This window comes from Exophiala bonariae (assembly GCF_035927105.1).
Source record: "Exophiala bonariae strain CCFEE 5792 chromosome Unknown scaffold_41, whole genome shotgun sequence".
NCBI classification, from domain to species: Eukaryota; Fungi; Ascomycota; class Eurotiomycetes; order Chaetothyriales; family Herpotrichiellaceae; genus Exophiala; species Exophiala bonariae.
In genome coordinates, this window is record NW_027042516.1 from 17,078 (window position 1) to 40,337 (window position 23,260).

A 23,260-nucleotide genomic window follows, 5' to 3' on the forward strand; every position below is an offset into this window, starting at 1 on the left:
TCGTGAGTCCATTCTTCGTCTTCTTGTTCTTCCCATTCTTCTTCCCATCACTTGCATCCACGCCCGACACTGTGCTCGTTTGTTTGTCCCAATGCTACTGTGAACGAACGGCGTTTGTTCCTGATCTCCTCCCTGATCGTGTGGCTACCCCCTGCTTCGGGTCGTCCTTTATATCAACCGTGACATCATTCCCACACCTCGAATAAACTTCCAACCATGCTGTCTGCAGAACGCTCTTCACGACCTTACACTACTCTCCGCTATCCATTCCGGGTAGCCACACCATCTCCCCGGGCCAATTCTAGGAATATGGAGTCTGAACCTGATCATGTCGAACACATCTGGATCGTCACCGGTCCTGCCGGATGTGGCAAAACTACCGTTGCTCAACATCTTGCCGGAACCCTGGGATTGCCCTATATTGAAGGCGATGATGTATGTAACCTTGGGCCTCAACATTTCTCAACTGTACTTACAAAGATTGGCAGTTCCATCCGGTAAGCAACAAGCAGAAAATGGCCTCCGGACAGCCTCTCACCGATGCTGATCGCTGGGATTGGTTGATCACGTTAAGAGAAGAAGCCATCAAACAACTTCAAACCAGTAACTCGGTCATTGTCACCTGCTCTGCCCTCAAACACAAGTACCGAGATGTCATTCGAGTGGCCAACTACGAACATCCTTCCGTGCAGGTACATTTCATCTACCTCAAGGTTGATGAGGTCACCTTACAACAACGTGTCAAGGAACGGGTGGGACATTATATGAAGGAGGGCATGGTGCATAGCCAGATGGTGGCTTTGGAGGAACCCGAGGAAGACCAGGAATGGGACGTCCTTCGTGTGGACGTGAGGAATGACAAGGAAGAGGTGCAGAGAAATGCACTCGCCTTGGTGCGACAAAAGCTCAAAGAATATGAACAAGTCAACGGCGCTGCCACCGACTAGACTTTGATTTGATGGAATCAAGACAAAAATCTAAAATCTGGCGACTTTTCGGGCAACATACGTGGAAGTATTTCAATTAAGCATCGGCGCTGGGGTGGTACTGCAATCATGGTTCCTAAATGGACGGCGACAGGACGCCACAGATGTATGATTATTGGCGGAAGGTGGAATTCCCGGCGCTGGACGTGGATTCATACCAAGGTGGTCATGGAGATTCGAAGTTGAGAAACGAACCTATGACTGGATGGAACAGTGGTAAACTGCATGGATAACGTTACGAGTACAGTATACTTTACTCTGAATGGTTGAGGCTATCGAGACAATGAAGAAAACATACACCAATCCCAATACCAACCCCATTGGGCATATGATGTACTGGCTGTACTGAGTATTCGACCACGTGAACAAGATGTGTATTGGGTACTAAGCGTTGGACACGTAGTTCCAGGTTGTTGGTCCGAGGATGTCAGCCCAGGGAGGAGGAGCACGTAGTGTTCGGATGAACTTTAGGATATGAACTTTATTGTACATGGTCGTTGGACAAATATAGAGTTTGAATTTGCGGTAATGCAGAATATTAATAGACGAGTAGGACCTGACTTGTAGGTCTGAGTCAGAGCCAGCTGTCGCGTGTATAACTTGAGAAATGGAAACAGTTGACAGTAAAGTTGTCCCTTCCTTCACTGAAATGTGTTCTTGGCGACCCTTGCAGTTGCAGCGGCAGTGGCAGTCGCAATAATGGCTGTACTTTCCCCAAAATGGTTATTCCCCCATCCCATGCGCGCCTCTCAGGCTCCTCAATCCCGATCCTCAAAAGCTACACTACCAGTCTTCACATCCTGGACCTGAACTTTAATTGTTCAACAAACACATCTTCCAACGCGACCGGCCGCAGTTGCCTATGCAGTCTCTTTGTATAGAGCAGAGGTCGCTCCCCCATCGTCCATAACATGCCTCGCTGACCGAGTTGATTTCCCCCCGTACCGTGATGCAGTCGTCCTCCTCAGCTCAGCGTCCAACCCCGTCGCAACGGAGACAACAGAATCTCTCTGATGCCATGTCATCTCAGCCTCCATCTACCTCGCTCTCGGGATCCCAAGTCAGGTCTCCTTCTGGCTCAGGCCGTTCCCGTACCACAAATGTTTGTTGTTCTCCTCCACTTTCAATCCACCATGAGCACTAATTTCAATCCAATCATTAGCCGGACAAACAGATCTCTCAAATCGAAAAGAGCGTCACTCATCTCCTGGTGGCCACCAAACAACTCCTCGAAACTCTGACACAATGGTCCCGTGGTCAAGCACAAGAGGAGGAGGTCTCAGATGTCTATGTCCGCCTGGGTTATGAATTTAATCTAGCCTGCCGTGCTTTCAATTCCATCGGTGTCGAGACCTCGGATCTTGGTCCTGTCCCTGACCTCTTGCGGAGTATCCTTGAGGATACTCTAAGCCAAGCAGCTTCCCCACAAGCACTAGACAATTACCTGCCACGCATTCGCGACATAATCATCAATCTTTTACACGGCTTGAAGAGAAAGCAAAGCAGATTAAGGGGACGGGCAACCAAAGATGCAGTCACCGCTCCTCAAACAAGGCCATCCGCCGGTCAACCTAGACAGACTAGTGTCTCTACCACTGGAAGCAATGAAACAGGGTTGACTCATATGCTTGAGGACATACCAAGCACCACATCAAGTCTAGGCGCTACGCAAACGCCACAAGACACCATCCAAACGGTCGATCAACCGCCTGTTCCATCCAACAATGCCTCAACCGGTCAGCTCTCTAACCGGCCCGGTATCAATCGACACTCAATTCGACGTGAACCCGCTGGCGCCATCCCCCCGTCCGAGTCTTCTTCAACGATGTCCAGCAGTACAGCTCAGAACATACCTGTGTTACCACCATTTCATGATATAGATTCGCCTTCTGCAGCACCTAGCATGCCTGCGATTGCATTTCCACACCCCCCTCCCCCTCCACCGAAGCAAACAGATGCACTTGCCAGATTGCAGCGTGGTGGTGATCTCGAAAGACGAGCCTCAAGAAGGTTCTCAGCATATCAGATACAAAAGCATTTGGGTACTTCTCCCAATGGCGTGCCTATGATTCCCTCCGCTCAAAACTCTCCTATCCCAAATCGTGGAAAAGAAGTCCGGGAATCCATGACCGCAGTTCGATCACGGAGCTCCTACCAACAATCAAGGTCGAGATCTGTAAGGCATGGAGATGCTTCTCCCAGCAGAAGTGGAACCATCAAAACACCACAACGAATCTCGGAGGAGCGAGAGGAAACTCCTATATTGTCTTTGGATGCAACTCCACGTATCCAACCACCACAGGATTCCATCAACCTTGATAGCCCAACTGTCAAAACACCAGATGAGTATCTTCAACCTCGAAAGCGCGAAAATAGTAGTTCCGAGCAACTTGTGGTTGGAGCAACAGTCAATGGACCACTCAGTCCGGGCCCCGATGAACTGCTCAGAGCGCCGACACTGGACTCCGAAATTGCCTATTCTCAGCCTGACGAGAGTAAAGAACCTGCTGAGATGCTAGACGAAAGCACCCCTGAGACTGTCCAAAGACAACCCAGGGAAAATGTCACACCTCCTCAATCCCAGGTTATTACCTTAGATTCATCCCCCCCACAGGGAAAGGAGTTGACTTTGTTCTTACAGTATCGGAGCAAGATCAAGAAGTTTGTGCTTGCAGATGGGTACGAAGAACTAACAATCCCTCGATTGCAATTGGCATTCATTGAGAAGTTTGCATGGAACAACCAGCACAACGGTGTAGATCTTCCAGAGATCTACATTCAAGACCCTGTTTCTGGGGTCAGGCATGAGCTCGAGGATTTGACTGATGTTAAGGACAGATGTGTCCTCGTGTTGAATGTCGAGGATTTGGATGAGGTCAGGAAGCATATCGATGAAGGCATTGGTGGACTTTCCAAAACCCTCGAGGGTGTAAAACAATTGCTGGAAGGGCAAGGCACTTTGATGCAAAGGTTCTCGGATCGGCAGCTGGAGACTTCCAAAGAGATGGCCCGTATGTCCGCTGTACCCAGTCAGCCAACATCAAGAACACCCACTCTCGCGCCCGGGAGCTTCAAATTGAGCACCAGCTCGGATTCATCTCTCCAAGAAATTCAAAGCCTTCGCCGGGAAATTGCAGTCTTGCGACAAACATACTCAACCATGTCTTCAGATTTTGCAGCTTCGATGATCGAGATCAAAGCCAAAGCAACCTCGGTCAAATCAGCCGCCACAGATGCTGCAAATGCTTCTTTCAAAGGCGATGCAGGTCGTGATCATATCAACAAAGGAAAGAAAACGCTGTCTACCGATTCAGAAGCCCTGGTCAATCGGGTTGATGATTTGTCCGATGTCGTGGAAGAATTACGCAAAGATGTTGTAACACGTGGGGTCAGACCTCTACCACGAGTGCTTGAGGACATCAGCAAGGATATCAGTGCAACTGCTAAACAGCTTGCAAAGGTCAAGGATTATGTGAAACGTGAAAAACCAATCTGGACCAAGATTTGGGAGCAGGAATTGCAAGTGGTGATGATGGAGAGAGATGACCTGACCCAGCAGGATGAATTAATGAATGATCTGGACGGTGATCTTGAAGACATCACCAGTGTATTCAAACTGGTCGAGGAAGCTACTAAACAGCAAAACCTACAGGCTGCTGGAACCATCGGACGTAATCCTTCCAAAAGCTTAGCATTCGACACTCTTGTCGATCCCCACGAGGCTAAGACTGGGGTGCTGGATGAAGTACGAGCACTACAGCCCAATCATGAAAATCGCCTGGAAGCTATCGAACGAGCTGAGAAAGCACGCCAAAGGGAGCTTGAAACCCGTCGAGTTGGCGAGTTTCAACGTGAGGTAGAAACGTTTGTGGAAGAAGGCAAACTCAAGAAAACAGGTGGTATGGACGAGGTTGAGCGCCGACGCAAGTTGAAAGACGAGCAAGCTAGGAAAGAAAATTTTGAGCGCCAGGCAGCTCGTGCAGCAGAGCTGGAGAAGAAACGAGCCGATGCTGCCGCAGCTGCCGCCGCTGCCGCTACGGCTGAAGCGTCCGAGACGAATCTCGACCACCACGATCCGGAAAATGATACTTCTCAGGAAGGTGAAGCGGCTTTCCAAGATGCAGCTGAGGAGAAGGTTCTAACTCCCGAGCACGAGAAAGGAGATGCTTCCCCTGCTCCTCCACCAATACCAGCAAAGGATACACCCAAGAACGAAGACCCACCCCAGCTGCCTGACGTTAAAGTCGACGGGCACAACAGTCAAGAAGGAACAGGTCTTGGTATGTCATTCTATAATTTATAATTCCATAAATACTGGAATAATTTTCTTTTCAACCAAAAGCTTTTGGACTTTGGACTGATTCCACCACCTTGTGTGTACGATTGGTGTAGATTCCCCAACGATTCCCCATCTCATGACTGGGGCAGCAGACGTGTCCGACAAAGCGTCTGACAAAGAACAGCAACCTAAGGACAATCGGGGCAGTTGGTGGCAGCCTGCGGTCTTTTCACCATGATCGAGCTTCGGCGTTGAATGGACACATGGCATCGATGCCACTTTCGCCACTGCCAGCAAGAATCACCTTACATATTTATCGGTTGCTCCCTGGCTTACACGGTTTGTTGGCACTGGAAGAAGCATGGACAATTGAATGATACACCCACTGCGTATGCCGACTATACCACAACCCGACATGATGGATTCGAACCCAATGGACTACACCTTTCTTATGCTACGACACCACCCATTCACATCTTTCCGGGGCTTGTGCTGCTGGCCCGATCGCATGCGAGCATTCATTCCCACCTAAACCATCCAGGTCCACATTGCTGGTATCTCGGGCGAGTTTGATATTTCTGTTGTTTTGCCGTATGTTTGTTTCTTTAGCGAGCCTATCCATTTTGATAGCATTTATTCACTTTTAATTCCTCGAGGATGTTGCGCTTACATCTTCTATACCTTGTTTTAGCAGAGTTGGTTGTTGGGCTGCAAGCGAGATAGCAGATTTGATGAGATAGAGAGGACGAATGGGGCATAATCACACTGCATTGCATTGCGTTGTATGTGTAGCTGAGATTTTGAGTCACGACAGTTCATGGCATCTATAAGAGTACCGATGTGTACCTGTGTGCTTGCAGAGAATCCCGCAGTTCGAGAACATTTGTTTATATGTGGCATGCAGCTGAAACGCTTTTCCTGTAAAACTGAACGTCCCAAAGTCATCATTGAACACCCCAGTTGCAGACTGCGATGCCGTCAAGACATCCGAAATCTCCTCAGCCCACAAACCCTTCAGAAACGCACGCAGCCGAGTCGCGCAAGAACATATGTGGGTACCTACTTACCTCACTCGATACCGAGCAGGTATGCACCTTGCGAAGATAACACTACCAAGTTAGTTTTCGTCCCCTCTCATCCAGACTCGATGCAGATCGAAAGCACTGACACCTCCAAGCTAACTACTTTACCTCCGTAGGTGGTTCACTACTGCAGCGCATGGCGGGATAGGGCTGTGAGATCTGAGACAACGCCAATCAACGGGATCCCTGGGTGCGGATGGCCATGATGCGGCAGCGAGTGTGTCAGCTTGCGAAGCTTGACTTGACGTACAAATAAGTACGAGCACACTTAACTACACTCCAGACGGTTCGTGAGAGAGAGGATTGCTGTCTCATACTATATAAGTATCTATGGCTCTCTTAACTTTTCTGTTTCTCACGCTTGCACTTGTCGAGAGTGGTTTTCGATTTCCAGTGCCTGCAGTATTGTATTGTGGTTGTGGCCGGCACATGGATGTTTGGTGGCCACGCCAGACGCCGATGTCGACCCCGCGCTCAGCAGATTTTTGCACTTCACGGTTGTTGGATAAAACCCTTCTAATTGGGATGGGCGACCGATCCTCGATCTACGGCGTGATTGGAAACGATGTGGTCTAAATGTGCAAGCAAGTCGAGAAGTCTTGTTGATTGATTTCTGCATGATACTTGTGTATCGTCTTTTATTTTATGTCTGTATGTCTACCGGAACTCGCCCAATGCCCGAGAAGATAAAAAGCCGTACCCAGAATGATGAAGCTTTAGATGGTACTGTTATCACCATCGTCCAGCTGAAGAAAGATAAAAGATGTTCCCTGATTTCCTGATTTTCCCTGTGCTATCTTTTTGAGCACATTCATTTGTGGTTTTCGCCTGTCATTTTGCCCCCTTTGGTCATGCAATTTTGGTATTTGGTTCTCTGGTTCGGTCATGATATTCGTTATGATGGGTTCGTGGGATGGTGTGGGCAGACTTGCTACCTTTTTCAGATAGCGTCTGCCAGGAAGTGAGATGTTGCAATGCACAAGCGACCACGCCAGAACCAGTGTGTGGGAGAGGAACTTCCCAGAAGCTCCTGTGTATGTTATGATCTATTCATCTGCTGACTTTTCAAAAGCCAGTGAGATGCCGCTTCGATTTGGAGGATCGTTTTTCTCGGTACTCTCATACGGTTCGATTTTGTGTTGAAGGAGTGACAGATTTTGGGTCTTCTCGACATCTAGGAGAAATACCACTGGATTCCACTGAGACGACCATCACCTTTTCCATCGGTGATGGCGTTGAACAGCGCATCGGTGCAGTCGATTGAGCGACCTTCACAACCCATACACTTGTCACCGACAGTGGCTTGCACTGTAGTGCCAGAGGCGGGGTTGACGAGAGTCACTGAACGACCACAGAAGGGGTTGCCGTTGGATTGAGTGCCCATGAAACCATAGGGAAGTGCAATAGCCATTTGACTGCTGGTGTCGACGTTCCAGCCACAAGCGCCGAGGCCACCATCCCAGTGAGTTACATCACCGACGCAGGTGTTGCCTGAGCCTTCGCAAGTTCCGGTGGTAGAGCCGGTGGTGTCCTTGGGTTGAACTGGTACTGGAGCCACGTTTGAGGGTTCTGGGGTCACTGGAGCGGCTGATGAAGCTGGTACCGAAGGAGCAGCAGCAGGAACCTCGGGGACCCACGATGATGTGGTGGAGACGCTAGCGACCTGTGTTGCGAAGGTGGAAGGAACGTACGACGTCTGAGCGAAGATGGCTGCTGGGACAATGGTGGTGGTGGCAGGAGCCGGTGGAGGAGTTGGCAGGGACTCGTCAACATAGACGGTGGTGGTTTCTTCAACGGTGACCCAGGCAATTTCGGTTTCGGTATGGGTATAGATGGCGCGCTTGTCCATCATTGGGATGGCCACAACGGTGGAAGCCAGCAGCGAGGCGGCGATGAGAATGTTCTTGAGACCGGCCATTTTGAAGGGTTGAAGGTAGACTGGAGATCTGGCTCTACAGAATGGAAATGTCGGATGACTACTTGACGATAAGTATGTGAGTGGACTCTGATCTGCAATGAGTGATGAGCAAAGTTGTCGCGATGACAAGCCTGTGTCAAGTTGAGTATGTGTGGTGAAGGACAGTGAGCGAGACGTCAAGCCTGGCGAGCGGGAAACCGAGATCGGTGAAGTGAAATGTAAAGAGAGAGAATGTGTGCTTCCGGGAAGGACAAAGAGTGACTAGATAAAGGAATGGAAAGAATCCAGAGCGGATAAACGAGGGAAAGGGTTTTCCTCAGGAAAGGAAAGCCTGTGAAGGTGTTTGCCGGAGTACAAAGAAGAAAGAAAAGGATGGGGAAGGACAAAACTTTCACATCACCGCACAGATGGCGATGGTCGTCGTCACATGGAGTTGAGGTCTCCCAAGAATGTGGAAAAGGGTGTCTGCCATTGTCTGGTCGCCATAGACATGGGTTACATTCCGAGCCCCCAATGGCACGGGGTCATGGCCCTTTGTCGAGGGAGTCAGTCCATTGCTCTCTCCGCTCCCTTGCGTTCTGCCACGACTGGCACCAGTCTGACAGTGTCAACCCAGGTCAGTTCCCGTTGATGCTGTTGTGATGAAAACTGCAGTGCGCTGGTCAGTCAAAACCTGGTGGTTCCAGGGGCGGCGTGGACCAACAACTCAAAAGAGTGGAAATTTGGAGGAAATTCGAGAGAAACCGAGGAGCTTCATGGCCCCAGCGCAGGTCCACTATCCGTTCAGGTACAGCGGGTGGCTATTGAGATTTTGGTTGAGTTGGGAATAGTCGCTCGACTCGGTGGACACGGGGATGCCTGTGGCGCCCGCCGAAACGCAAACAGACGGGGGGGTCACCCAGAGGCACTCAAGGGGATGATGGGTTTGACCCATGCCACGCCATTTGGGTGTCTGTTTGCGCTCCCAGTCCGATTCGCCGGCTAGACACGTTTTTTCAGGTACAGCCGGGCCTAAGCCGTAAGCATCTTAGTGGTGCCCAAGACTGCTCGCTGGGGCCTGTCCTCCTTCTCGTGTGCCTGGAGCCGCTGTTTCCGGGAGCATGAACCGCCCTGAGCTTCTGGGATTTTCGCTTGGCCGGGCCTCGGTGCCGGGCTTGCGAGGCGTTGTTTGGCAGCCTGTCCCTGGCATGATTGACGTGGTCTCCTGCAACCACTTTGTGTGCGAGGTCAGTACTCGTACTGTGAGGGCGCCTCCTTCATCATTCATTCCATCATGCCACAGCGTCCAGCCGACCTTTGCATGCTGCATCCGTCGTCTTGCCGTGCCTGCAGTGGCCGTGGCCGTGGCCGTGGGAGATGCAGATGGGAAGAGAACGGCCCTCTGTCAACTACCCTTCTCGTCATCATATCCTGCCGTGCTTACGTCTGCGCTTGAGTCCTGGAGCACATTCTATTCAATCATGGCTAATATGAATCCACTTGTTATTAACCGAACAGTTTGTTCGCAGGACGCATGGCGACGGAGCCAGCAGCTGTCTATTGAGATGCTACATCAGGAAGGCGAAATGGAACGAAATACTCGAGGATGAGAAATGCACCCAAGAGCCAAAGCGCCGTTTCCTGGACCGAAGCTCTGCATGCAGAATCGCCGTTGTCACTAACTTGCTGCACGAAAACTCTTCCTAGGACTCAAAATGCAGTGTTTGCCGGCGACTCTCAAAAAAGTCTGTAGACCCGCCCCACTAGCAATCGGGCTCGATCGCAATTGTTGCAAGCGCAATCGCAAATCCAACTGCAGTTCTCATCATTGCACCATTTTCAATCCTTGCTCTGGTGCATGTGAATCTTGCGTTCAATTCTCGGGGTGCCCCGAAGCGCACGACCATGAGAATTCCTGATTGCACATGATTGACGGCACACGAAAAAGAATATCGACACGTTCAAGTTTGCTGTGGCCTTGGCGTGCGCGCAACTTGAAGTCGAAATGCGGGACACAGACTCGTGGTGATCATGAACAATTCGCCATCACGTCTTGTCTGCCGCACATTACATTTTGGCGTAGTCTCTATACCATCATCCATGCCAACCTAGACTGTCCGGCCTACCTATCTGACTTGCTCCGTAGGTGCATTGACCTATTAACTAAAGCGAGAAGGTACCTTGGTACTTACAGACCACGAGTCAATTGAGATACGAGTATGTCCGACTACGAAAAATCCAAGTACCGAGTTTTACCAGTCCATGCATGCATCGGCCACCATGTCGAAAATATGGTTGAATCTGCTGACCCATGCAACCCAACATACAATTCATGCCCAGCAATCCATGCTATCTAGGTCTCCATACTCTTACCTTGGTGTCAACTAATTATCATAACGCAACGATATCCTCGAGCCATCTCAACGGTTCAATGACAATCTAGAAGCATGTGGATGAACCGATGTTCAATAGTTGTTTCCCACACATGAACTACCAAGGATTCAAGCGGAGCATGCCCACTACCATTTCAACAATCAACCCATCATCAATCCGTGTACTGTACATGCATCGCGGACTTCTCTTAGCAGTAGTAGTAGTCGTTGAAGGGTTGCTTCCGTGCTCGTTCCTACGCGGACTCAACAAACTCCACCCGTTCGTTCAACTTTGGCCGGCAGACGAAGACAAAAAACACTCACCCACTTGTTCCCAGGACGTCGTTGTACACGGTACTTTTCATTCCTGGGCCACTTCTTTAACCCGATTCTCGACCGGTCTATCGGTAGTGTTGCATTTTTACCGACAAAGTGAAGATGAAGAATACATGACAAGGGAACACTCGATATGAAAGTCATGACCGATTTACGAGTAATGGCTTTTCTTTCTATTTACATGGAATGCGAATGCCTATGTAACTAGTAGCAGTAACCAATACTAACGATTAATATGGGAAAACACTAATACCGCCCTCGCTCGAACGCAGCAGAACTTGTTAGAGACGACCATAAGGGACATCGAAGGAAATGACACGCAACCGCCCTTTTTGTGACATTCACATCTTTTTCATCATAGCATGGTAGTCGTCGATGTCGTCGTCGTCCTCATCATGAGACTGCTCCCATACAGGACGATGCCTCGTGATCATCATGTCCAGGTCATCGTCCTTTTCTGATTTCGACGTCCCACCGGCCGGACGCTTGACGCCACTACCACTACCACTACCACCGTCGCCACTGCTACTGCTGCTGCTTGCTGCAGAGGCCTGCTCTCCATGCCAGAGGGCCAGGTTGCCCACGTGACCCTTGACCTGCTTCAATTGCACCGGCTTAGGCTCTTCGACCACACCTTTCTCACTGAGCACCTCGCTCGACTGCAGGGTAGACGTAGGTGTTGCCATGCTCTGTCTCTCGATGTGTTCCACCGAGGCTTGCTGTTGCTGCTGTTCGTGGAGCTTGTTCTTGCGCCGGCGTGCAATGATCCCCGCGAGTCCGAACTGTGTCGCGCTGCCATCTTGCATCGAGCTCGCGCTCTCCTGGCGCATCGCTCTTCGTGCCCGTCGATTCACTCGCCGCTCGTGTATGGGATCGACTTGTAGGCGTGCTGCCGGGAAGATGTTTAGATACAGTGGGAATAGTATCCCACAGACCGCAGCCGCCAATGGGACGCAGTATGACTTCTGCAGACCAATGTGGTTCTTGGCCCCCCACTGGATAGGAGGGAAAACTGCACCACCTGAGATGGCCGCCGTCATGAGCGCAGACCCCGTCTTGGTATGCGCGCCCAACCCGCGCATTGAGATGGCGAAGATGATGGAAAATATACCAGCCTCGAATGCAAAGGTGAATTGTGCAATTGTCGCCCCAGCTGCTCCGTCCAAATGCATTGTCAATGCCAAGCATACTATCAAGCCACAATAAAGGAATAGCAAGATCCATCTCGGTTTGAGGAAATAATTCAGGAAAGCCGACAAAAATCGTCCGGCTGCAAACACGGTGTGGGCCACCGTCTGAAAATAAAATGGTGAGAGGTTTTGCTCTGGTTGAATTAGCCGTATTAATGATTGAAGATTACTTCCGACACTTTCTTGCAAACCCACATAGACCCACTGACTGAGGACACCGAGGCCGAGAGTTACATATATCACTCTCCAGGGACCGATTTTCGCGTTGTTTGCTGAGCTTCTTCGATCCGCAAGTTCTTCCAGCTGCTCGTCTGTTGCCTCGGGAAGCGGTATGTAGTAGAAGGCGATAGCCAAGAGATAAACAAACATGGCGATACCTAGATAAGCCCATTGAACGTCGATAAGTGATGATGCGTTGTCGTTCCGAACATTCTTGAACAGGACCTTTGTGGCTAACAGTGGAGAGCAAATCGTGCCAACGGCTTGAAATGCCTGTGAAAGGTTTAGTCGGACTTCGGCATATTCCAGGGGACCACAGAGAGCAATGTATGGATTGGCGGCGATCTCCAAGCATGACAATCCGCTTGCAACAATGAAATTCGAAATGATGAAGGCTGTGTATGAAGTCAATACAGCCGAGGGCCAGAAAACCAGGGTCCCGCAACCATAGACGCATAGGCCAACCATCATAGTCGCTTTAAAACCATATCGTTTCAAGATGAATCGACCTAATGTCAATGGCCCAACCAGGTAGCCCGAATAATATGCTGCATGGAGCCCCAGTGTTTGCTGAGTAGAAAGCCCCACCACCGTTTGAAATCTGGCATTCAAAGTGTCCAGCAAACCATATGCAAAACCCCAAAGGAAGAAAATGACCGTGACCACCGCATTCGGCCACAGACTCTGGCGATTCGAGAGTTTCAACATGTTTCGACTGCCGGACATGTTGACAAAACCAAAGTCGGAAGTGGTGGTTTTATTCGTGCTTCTGCGTGATAAATTCGTCGTCGTCCTCGCGATAATACCTCCCTCATCATCACCTGGTGGACCTGCCAACATGTTCAAGAAGCCCATTTGATCTCCCCCATCTTCTCCGGAATATTCTTGCACCGTCGGTTTTCTAAAGGCAGCTGGGTTGTTGAGCATGGAGACGTCACCTTTTGGCAATTTCTCTGCCGGTGAGTCGTCCGGTCGTCCCACATCGATGCTGCCATTTGAGGTATTGTCATCTTTGATGAAGCGTGGCATAAATCGCAGGAAAAGAGGTTTCAAGCTCGGGACACAAGCACAGATGATCCCGATGCTGACTTCGACAGCCGACCACATGAAACTGAGGCTCGCATACCAGGAGAAGTCATTGTCTTCGGTGATTCGCCCGCTAGAGTGGCTGTTATCCTGGGCAGCAGTCAATCGACTCAGAGTGGCGTTCTGTAAGTAGGCGATCCGAATCACGTCGACAACGGCCACAAATGCGCCAAAGCTGAAGGTGACAACGAGAATGATCTTCTGTTTCCGAGGGAGTCTCATCCCAGTCAGGATTGGCATGGGTAGAAACAAGAGAGCCACATCGGTGATGATATTGACGGGTGCCGACGAGAGATAAAGCGTCACAATATCCGTACATTTGGCCGTCTCTGGCGTGGGATAAAGGTATCCAGCTGCAACTGGTCGACATTGAAAGATACTGAGGAATGTGAGGGCGAGTCCGAACAGATTGACAACGGCGAGTGTTAACCAATTGCACCACTTGAAAACGGGGTCGACGTCTTTGCTCATGACCGAAAGAAAGAAGGCGATGATCGACGTTTTGGTGAGCATGAGAGACGGGTTGTATAAAATAGAAAACGCATATTCGGATTTCCGGAGAGACGAAAAGGAATCGTCCGGTATGTCGACTTTATGTCGACCAAGGCCATAACTCACCGCGGCGCATATCGAGGCTGAAAATCCTACAGCGAAAACCCAAGCCGCTAATATCCACCAGTCGTCTTGCTTGACAGATCGTACCAGGTATATTCGTGTGAAGAATCGAGCAGCAACAAAAACCGTGGCTATCACGATCATAACGATCGTGACGGCCGAAGTGACTGGTCCTCTATCCTGAACCATCTTGAAGCGTCGGCCTGTGTGGTATGAATCTGGCCGGCTGAAGAAATCTCAATACCCAAAATCCTAGATTTTGCCATGCACGTCATAACAGTTAGTCGCTATAAGACCATAGTTTGGTGTCTCGAGCCTTACTCGCATGACTATCAGCCGGCGACCTGCAAAAGCAAGTACTCGATGTTAGATGATGGAGTCAATTGGAATGCCAAATATCGAGGTCTCCAGAAGCTGAGATGGAAAGTGAGGAGGCTTTCTCTCCACATGACTTGGGCGCTCTCCAGCGAGCAGCTCCTTGAGAGAATAGAGTTTGAAAGAGACATATTTTACGTTCGGGCGCCATCACCAAAGGGAAAATGGGGAGCAATAGGCAGGCCAATGTCAGGATGATCAGGTTGGATAATGGACCCGAGCAGGTGGGATTCGCGAACGGACGCCCCCCAAGGTGCCAGCTAAGCTTCAAAGGCAGACTCGCGATCAAATGCTCGGCTGAGGAGAGGGGCTTGATCCAATGGCTGATCATCTTGGGGCTCCAAACGGAGGAATTCGACAGCGTGGGTTTGTCCGGGCGCGATCCCAGTTGGTTGGGCACCCCCGGGGATGATGCATTGATGCTCGCTTCGGTCTCCGCCAAGCATGCCTCGCTCTTCGCGTGGGTGGCGTTCTCCCCAACCTTCCACCACTTCACCCAAGCTGTACGAGGTATTCGCAGAGGACGATGATGAAAGTGGAGGAGTAAGATAATACACCCATCTCTAGTCTCGAACGTCCAAACCTATAACCTCAGTAGGCCTAAGCTATACTCTTATGCCCTTAGTAACATAGCCTTTTTAGACAGGTCTAGATGCTCTTTGAAGTCCTTGGGCCTTGCCATAACAACCAGTATCTGGGTATGACTTTTGTGAGCTGCCCTGAATGCTGTGCGAAAAGAAACCACGTTGGTGGTGTCCGTTTCTTGAGTTGATCCAACGCAACTCAGCCCTTGACTTGAAGGATTTCCTGTGCAATAAGCTAACTCATTCACATGGACATCTAATTGACTCGGTCAGCAGAACACACAAATCAAGCAATATCAAGCACAAGCAAGTGAAACTCGGCGCAAGGATGCTTATTGCTGTGATACAGAGCTCAAATACCTATATCAGCAGCCTTGGCTAGTATGTGGTTTTTCAGGAGTAGGTAATGGTACGGTAAGTTGGATAGGTACCTACCTAGGTACTTAATTTAGGTTCTTGGAGAGCTGTCGGGGTTACCTACCTTGGTAAGTATTTAGTGATCGTAGATCTGTAGCTCAAAACCTAACTAGCCCATCTAATTGTTAGGTGCCGAGTACGAGATACTGGCAAGCTAGGTAGTGAAATTATGTACTAAAGTTGACTCAGCTACAGAGGTAGGTACGAAGTACTCCATATCAGCGTACGGACAACTAGTCCACCGAGATCCGAGCAGATGAAATAACCCTCTGCTAGCTCATCTCCTCTTGCAACACATGATCCATATGGCGGCTCATGCAATTCTGCAATGGCATTTAATGGGATGTCCTATTTCACAGCGCAAACTGTCACCATACGGATAGAGTCACACAAGGATGGAATGGATTGGTCACGCTGGGAGGAACGGCGATGAGCTACTGCAGCCTGCGCTCAGCCCGCAGTCAGTTGGCGCTCGGCCTGCTCCCCCACCTGATCAGAGACGTTCAACAGCGCTGACAACGCCTTTGACGTCCAAAAAATGATTTGGTGCTTCTACAAGCATCTCCTCTGCCCCAAGACGGCCCCATGTGAAACAGAATAGACAACATTGACATTGGCACAATTAAATGATCACAAATCGAGGTTTAACCAACAGCTCGAGCTCTGCACAATTCACGCGCCTGAAGCGAATCTTGCTGAACAGTAAACAACTCCCAAACAGATGGCTCCGGACCATACGAGCTCGAAAGTGAAACCTCTGCTGAACCCAGATCTTTACAAAATTGGCATCATCTGCGCGTTGGGAAAAGAAACCAATGCCGTTCAGGCTTCCTTTGATCATTTCTTCCTAGAACCAGACGAGCGTCCGAAAACAGTTCAGGGTGATAACAACAGTTACAGTTTCGGAACAATTTGCGGTCATCATGTTGTGCTCGCAGGAATAGGTGGAGTCGGGAACGTGCAAGCTACGGATGTAGCGAAAGATATGGATCGCAGTTTCCAACACCTTGGACTCTGTCTTGTGGTTGGTATATGCGGTATTGCACCCAAAATTGGTGAGAAAGACATGTTCTTAGGGGACATTGTCATGAGCAACGAGGTCATATATTACACCAAAGAGAAACTCCATCCCACTGGCCACAAGACTGAGAATATGTTGGCGAAAGCCCCAAAAGCCGTCACTCGAGGGTTTGAACAGCTCTCCTCACACCAGCCATGAAAGGCTTTTTGCAATAAAGTTCACAAGCATTTGAGAGATTTGATGGAACATGACTCCATCAAAGAACTGAACTATGCGTACCCTGGTCGTAGAACCGACCTTTTATATGATGCGAATTATTTACATATTCACCACTATGGCCATTGTGCAGAATGCCACATTGTGAAGCATTGCCAAACGGCTGTCGACTCTTCCTGTCAAGAGACTGGTTGTTCTGAAGAACGGCTGATTCGTGGAGAGTACTTTTCGAATAATACTGCGGCGACAACCATTTCGCCTGACATGGCACGGGAGACCGCATTACGAAACGGACATGGATTAACGGCACCGAATATCGACTCATCATTGCTTCCACAAGTGCATGTGGGGAAAATAGCATCTGGTGACGTGGTATTGAGAGATGGCGCTATACGAGACAAGTTCATCCAAGAAAACGACGTGGTAGGATTTGAGATGGAGGGTGCGGGAGTCTCGTTCACGTTCCCTACAGTTGTTATCAAAGCCGGCTGCGATTATGCTGACAGCCACAAGAAGAAAAATTGGCAGGAGTGGGCTGCAATGACTGCTGCATCTTGTGCTAAGGCTTTCCTAGGTCAACTCCAGATGGGCATTGCTCCCAATGTCAGACACGTCAGTGCTGTTATAGGTAAGTCTCATAAGCAGGTCCCTGATCTTTCATTGTTGACACAACCTTGCAGGAAGTGATAGAAATCCCTTGGGGCCAATCTCGCTGCTAGAGGTCGTGGCGATGCTATGCCTTGGACGCCACAATCCCTGCTCGATTCGGCAAGTGAATCAGAGGAAGAGGAAGCTGGACAACTCCTGCTGAATGAAATCGATTTCGCTTCTAGGACCAATCGTTTCGATGATATAAAACCTGAATATGAGAAGACGTTCCAATGGGCACTGAACGAACGCGTGCATTTGGATTCACCTAACAACCTGGTTAGGTGGTTGCAAGCTGAAGATCAAAAACAGATTTATTGGATACAAGGTCGGAATCTTGCATTGAGTTTCTTTTGAAGGTTCTAATCCGTGATCAGGCAAGCCTGGTTCAGGGAAATCTACCCTAATGCGATTCATCGACCGCAACTTGCGTGAACTATCTCGTGCATCGGCAACCACTGGATGGACAGCCAATGCGCATATACTGCAAGCAAGCTGCTACTTTTGGCACGGAGGATCTCAAGACCAACGCTCGCTTGGCGGTCTGTTGAAGTCTTTAGTTTATCAGCTCTACCTCCAGTCACCAAAGACACTGTTCCATGCTGTTAGCGGTCGTCGACGACTCGATGCGCTTATGTTGGTCCGACGGAATCGTACTTTCGAGAGCGAATTCGGAAGGGGCGTAACATTCAGCCCGTCCGAGGGCAGTCTCGCTGGACGACAAAATCCTTGGACGATTTCAGAGCTGCAGCACTTTCTAGTCACGGCCTTGCAGCGGAAACGATCTATGCAGTCTGGTCTGGAAAAAGCAACTAAATACGTGCTACTAATCGACGGACTTGATGAGTACGATGGAACGGACCTCGAATGCCAAACAATGGTCAAGCTGCTCGTCTCTCTTGCTCGTGAGCATGTCCAAATTTGTCTATCAAGCAGGCCGTGGGTTGTGTTTAAAGTGGCTTTTGCTAAATATCCTGAACTTCGGCTCGAAGATCTCACTCGAAAGGACATTGAAACGTTCGTCAATGGTAACCTGCAAAGTGATGAGAATTTCCAGCAATTGAAGGTTCTCAAATCCGACTTGGTCAAAATTGTCTCTGATATGATTATCGTCAAAGCCAATGGAGTCTTTCTATGGGTCCGCCTAGTTGTCGCTGATGTACTCAGGCTTGCACGCGATGGCTGCAAGGTCAATCAGTTACTGGACATCCTGAATTCGGGACCACCAGACCTGGAAGCCCTCTTTACACGAATAATAGAGTCTGTCAATCCTCTTTATCATGAAGAAGCATCGATTTTTCCCCAAGTAGCACTCTGCAAGCTCGATTGGAAATCTGAAGGCAGACTGTTCGATGGTCCACCAGTGGACCTCTTGCATTTTTGTGGAGAAGACATCACTCCCAACTTTGTGAGTGGCTCGAATTTTCAGCCGATCAATCTTAACGACGAGGCTGCTTTTCGTATGCGACTAGCAATACTTGACCGACTGCTCACCAGCCGGTGTATGGGTCTTCTAGAGTGGCACTGCAATGACGCCTTGAATCCGTTCGTGCCTCGCCGGGTAGACTTCATGCACCGAACCGTAAGCGACTATCTTCTCACCGAGGAGGGGCAAGGAATTCTCTCTCGATTCGGCGACGGGCTCTTTGATGCACATCTTTTCCGCTGCAATACTCTTGTTGCCGATGTTATCGCACTATCTCAATTGCCACTATCCAAGCTCACCCACCTGACTCGGCTACGTTTGGTTCATTGTTTCTTTGGCCAAGTCGAGCAACGAGCAAGCAATGAAGTGATGTTCGACGCTTTTGATGTTCTCATTTCGGCACTTCAACTTGACGAGACGAAATGGGAAGAACTCAACGCTAATTTAGACTCGACACACGAGTACTCTTCCACATTGTTGGTACGTGCAACGACAGCGTGGCAAAAGGATAAGAGCAATATCTTGAGCCTAGCCATTATCTTGGGTTGGGAGAAATATGTGATGAAGAGACTTACCACAAGTTTGCTTCGCAGAAAGATGGGGCGCCCCTTGTTGGATTACGCCTTGATCCCGGGGTCGGACATCGACATTTCACCAAACGTCAACGTCGTGAATCACCTGCTACTCACGGGTGCAAATCCGAACGAGGAATTCCAAGGGGCAAGCCTCTGGGTGCGCTACTTGATGAGCTTTCAAGACTTCGGAGTTTGCGACATGACAGTCAATTTGGAGACATTGATGCTGCTGGGACAACACGGAGCTGCGCGACACGTTTCAGAGTGCGAAGTGCGGTCACTGTTTCGCGAAGATCTGCTACCAGACGACAGACCGATAACGCTGCCGGAAGTGCTCAAGCAGTATCGTGTTCAGCAGCTACCTGGCACGACCGGGAAATATTACGACACACTGGATCTGCTAGAAGCCATAGGGCGGACAAGACGCTCAGCCTCCGGATTCCGATTTGAGGGCAGGGACAGAGACTTGTTTGAGACTTGTTGGCCCAGGACTTCGGTAGAAGCTGGGTCAGCCCGACGTGGAAAGTCCTCCAAAAACAAGGAGAGATACAAGCGACGCGATCCAGCAGTCACTAAAATCTCAAACTGTCCCATGAATGTCGACAGGGACTCGGAATTCAACATTGGCTAACGAACGCCACATACTAAGGAGAGAAATTTCAACAGGACCATCACGACTTATATAGACTCCTTGCACCAACAAAGCCCAAGTCATTGCTTGGCAAGGAGATGGCTGAAGATGAGGGAAGAGTTCCAGCAGTCAATAATTTTACTAGGACGGAGTCTACTTGTGAACGGTCTTACTCGTGATTCATCCTCTGGTGAAAGCATGAGTTAGGGGTTTTGAAAGCCAGCAGTCGAGGATTCTTGCACCAATGAATGAGAGTTCGATGATATTTGCTCGCATATATCTCACATGACGAATAAGACTTGCAAACAAACTATCACCTATTCACTACCTCAATAACACCCATATCAATCCTTCGCAGGCTACTGTCCGTTAAAAGATGGATTCAACAGCATCACTAGATACAGGGTGCTGGTATCACGCACGGCCGGGTTTCGCACGGAAAGTAAAAATCTCGGGGGACCCTTTCAACCAGTACAAACTAAAAGGTTGGATGCGTACGTAGGTAGCCTTTTATATGCCCAAGACTCTAAGCGCAGCCCCAAAGTCTAGTGATGGAAGAACTGATCCAGCAGCACATTGCCAAACCGCTGACGCGCATCTTCCACCTTCCATCTCTGGTCTTTCGCAATCCTTGCAAAGGTATCGCGGAACTCGAGAATTGCATCATGGTATGTGGTCCGCATGTACTCCACCATTGGTTTTCCACGGACGGTGAAGTTCTCCCACTCCTTGGCCCAGTGTGGCCTTGTCGCGAGATAATTGCCCTGGCTATCCTTGAGATCCATCCACTTGTCTAGAACATATTGTGCGTACGGAAGCCACGATTCTTTCATGTTCTCCAGCGTCAAGATTTCGATCGAGCAAGTACCGAGGAGATGGCCACGAAAAGGTGCCATTGTGACTTTTGATGGTCCAGTAATACGCATTTCAAGCGGCATGCGTTGTGGACATGTGTCTTTGTACTTGTATGCTGCAAGAATAGCATCCCACCAGGCCTTTTGGACCAGCGACCAGTCGATGTCAGCCTTGTCAACATCGGCATCTTTCAAAGCCCCTGTCTTGGGTTGCAGGGGGATCTCGACCTCTATGTCCCGAACTCGGACGTTTTGGATGGCTCGTCGGAAATGCAGGGCGTTCGGCAATTTCGTCTTCATGGCGTCTTTGGGATTTCTTACGTCTGGCATGGCGTACAAGCCCATCTTGGAGAGCAACGTCGCCTGGGTCCACGGAAAGACTTGTTGCAGGTGAAGCACTGCTTCGGACGCTTGAATGATCTGGATTGCTACCGTCTCCGCCCACTGAATAAAGACACTAATATTTGAAGGGTACTCGACGGCGTCTTTCCCGTCATCAACAGTGTTCCAGCAATTGACCCAGACTTTACTGGTGTAAGGAAACCAAAACCACTCGGAGTAGAAGTCATTTTTGGCATGATTTTCAAAGTCGGCTTGGGCCTTTTTACGCATCTCTGGCGTCATGTTAATGCGCAGCGCCTCAGGAATTTGATCATTAGACATTCCTGGTGGTGGAGGAATTGCTTGCATGATTGTAAGTTTCTGAGGAATCATGACCGCGTACGACATCGGGTCAAGTTCTAACGTGATGTGAGTGACGATCCCCAAGAGGCCAAAACATCCGGCTGCCACAGCCATGAAGTCGGGATTGTTGTCTTTGTTGATTGTCTGTATCTCGCCATTCTCATCAACATACTCGATCTCATGGACCAAATCACTCAGAGAAGGATGTCGACGACCGGCTCCGTGGCAAATCGGCCCATTCGATCCTCCCATTGTGATTTCCACCATGATCACATTCAATGGGAGGGATGAGGCGTTATCCAACTTTTGATCGTTGCACCAACGTCGAAACATTTGGTTTGTGACAGCGGTCCCGACTCGGACCAATCGCTTCTCTCCCGGCCGGGGCGGCTTGACGAATTCAATAGTATTGAGTTCCGTGCGGGAATCGAAGAATTGCGATCCTGGTAGTGACTCAATGTTTGGCAACATGGTAGCTTGGTGAAGGCCTAAAGTCGAGATCGTGATTTGGCCATTCTTACCAAATATCGAAGACCATGAATGGCGATATCCAGCCGCCCGGACGTTCATGTTCTTCCTTTTGGCGTACTTCACTATTTCCTGAATCCCATACGAGGTTCGTGGGATACAGGTGAGATGGGGTGTGTGAGCGACTGTACGGCCCCAATTCTGAAACTTTTCGTCCGAATATATGACAACTTGATTCTTTTTGTGCTGGTCATCATAGATGGTCACTCCCTCCAACCTCCTTTCCATTGCTTCAACGGCCCGGTGGGCTTTCACATGCATTCGTTCTCCTAATGCCCGCAAAGGCTTGTCAGGTAGGCTTTCAGCAGTCTCCACTTCTGAATCGACAAGAGGAAGCTCTTCGCGCGCTCCAAGTGACAGACCCATATGGAATTGCTTGCCCACATCGCTAGCAGGTTTTCCCTCTTCTACGAAAGCTCGAATAAGACTTTCTTCCTCAGGCTTATACCGTCGAAGCGTGGCGCTGTAGGTGGCATCGGTCTCGGACTTCCAGAAAACTTCTAAAAATCTGCGTACGGAATCCTCACGATTCACATCCGTGTCAGTACTCACGATGTCTGCCAGGAGATCGGCCAACCCTGGTAGCTCCTTAAAGTTACGATGTTCATCCTCCTTCAGCCTTGCGATGAGAATCTCAAGTCTCTTGCTCGAGTGTTCGAGAACTGGATTATTCATGACTGCAGGCGTTCGATTGGGGTCTTGTTGATGATTTTGACTCGCTTTTGGTGGATGACGGAAGCAGTAAAGGCATAGGTCAAAGAAACGAGAAAGAGATGTCATGGTGTCAGCTTCCCAATCACATCCGAGATCGTTGCTTCAAGTATATATCTCGTTCAGGGGCATCCGTCATGTGATATCTGTTCCACACAGTCACACAAGATGTCATCGGAAGTCATCTCAGCCGCAGCTGAGGGCAGACACGAACAAAGAAATGAAAGTGGTGGGGTGGTTGGGATCAAGAGTCAGTGCCTATTGCCTTGGTATGTGCCATGATCATCTGGCAAGGTTGGACATTTTTGTGCAATCCATTGATACGATTTTATTTTTGTTTCTAGGCAGGACTGAACCTTTTGCAATACTTATCGTATTCGTGGGGATTTCGCCTACGAGCCAAGCGTGAACATGCTTTGATAGGCTGTTTTTTGAGCTCGATGTGTTGTACACAGCCTGATTAACATGCCCAAGGCTAACATCCTTGCACGCCAATCTTTAAATCCGGATCTGGGGTTTGTAAAAGAC

General features: G+C 49.5%; 7 protein-coding genes across 7 annotated transcripts; 4 read left to right on the forward strand and 3 right to left on the reverse strand.

Annotated features, from left to right (window-relative positions):
• Positions 1 to 216: 216 nt before the first annotated feature.
• LTR84_010268 (uncharacterized protein) lies at positions 217 to 947 on the forward strand (the record flags this gene model as incomplete). The annotated part of the gene is made up of 2 exons (XM_064853805.1): positions 217 to 435; positions 489 to 947. The coding sequence occupies 2 exons, from the start codon at positions 217 to 219 to the stop codon at positions 945 to 947; spliced, it is 678 nt and encodes a 225-aa protein (XP_064700540.1).
• A 738-nt stretch (positions 948 to 1,685) lies between these two features.
• Positions 1,686 to 5,289, forward strand: LTR84_010269 (uncharacterized protein; the record flags this gene model as incomplete). Its single annotated transcript, XM_064853806.1, has 2 exons — positions 1,686 to 1,691; positions 2,149 to 5,289. The coding sequence occupies 2 exons, from the start codon at positions 1,686 to 1,688 to the stop codon at positions 5,287 to 5,289; spliced, it is 3,147 nt and encodes a 1,048-aa protein (XP_064700541.1).
• A 2,232-nt stretch (positions 5,290 to 7,521) lies between these two features.
• On the reverse strand, positions 7,522 to 8,265 carry LTR84_010270 (uncharacterized protein; the record flags this gene model as incomplete). The annotated part of the gene is made up of 1 exon (XM_064853807.1): positions 7,522 to 8,265. One exon carries the CDS (start codon positions 8,263 to 8,265, stop codon positions 7,522 to 7,524), a length of 744 nt encoding a protein of 247 aa, XP_064700542.1.
• Positions 8,266 to 11,293: 3,028 nt separating this feature from the next.
• On the reverse strand, positions 11,294 to 14,251 carry LTR84_010271 (uncharacterized protein; the record flags this gene model as incomplete). Its single annotated transcript, XM_064853808.1, has 1 exon — positions 11,294 to 14,251. One exon carries the CDS (start codon positions 14,249 to 14,251, stop codon positions 11,294 to 11,296), a length of 2,958 nt encoding a protein of 985 aa, XP_064700543.1.
• A 1,908-nt stretch (positions 14,252 to 16,159) lies between these two features.
• Positions 16,160 to 16,657, forward strand: LTR84_010272 (uncharacterized protein; the record flags this gene model as incomplete). The annotated part of the gene is made up of 1 exon (XM_064853809.1): positions 16,160 to 16,657. One exon carries the CDS (start codon positions 16,160 to 16,162, stop codon positions 16,655 to 16,657), a length of 498 nt encoding a protein of 165 aa, XP_064700544.1.
• A 282-nt stretch (positions 16,658 to 16,939) lies between these two features.
• On the forward strand, positions 16,940 to 19,955 carry LTR84_010273 (uncharacterized protein; the record flags this gene model as incomplete). The annotated part of the gene is made up of 2 exons (XM_064853810.1): positions 16,940 to 17,303; positions 17,701 to 19,955. The coding sequence occupies 2 exons, from the start codon at positions 16,940 to 16,942 to the stop codon at positions 19,953 to 19,955; spliced, it is 2,619 nt and encodes an 872-aa protein (XP_064700545.1).
• A 545-nt stretch (positions 19,956 to 20,500) lies between these two features.
• LTR84_010274 (uncharacterized protein) lies at positions 20,501 to 22,696 on the reverse strand (the record flags this gene model as incomplete). Its single annotated transcript, XM_064853811.1, has 1 exon — positions 20,501 to 22,696. The coding sequence occupies one exon, from the start codon at positions 22,694 to 22,696 to the stop codon at positions 20,501 to 20,503; it is 2,196 nt and encodes a 731-aa protein (XP_064700546.1).
• Positions 22,697 to 23,260: the final 564 nt, after the last annotated feature.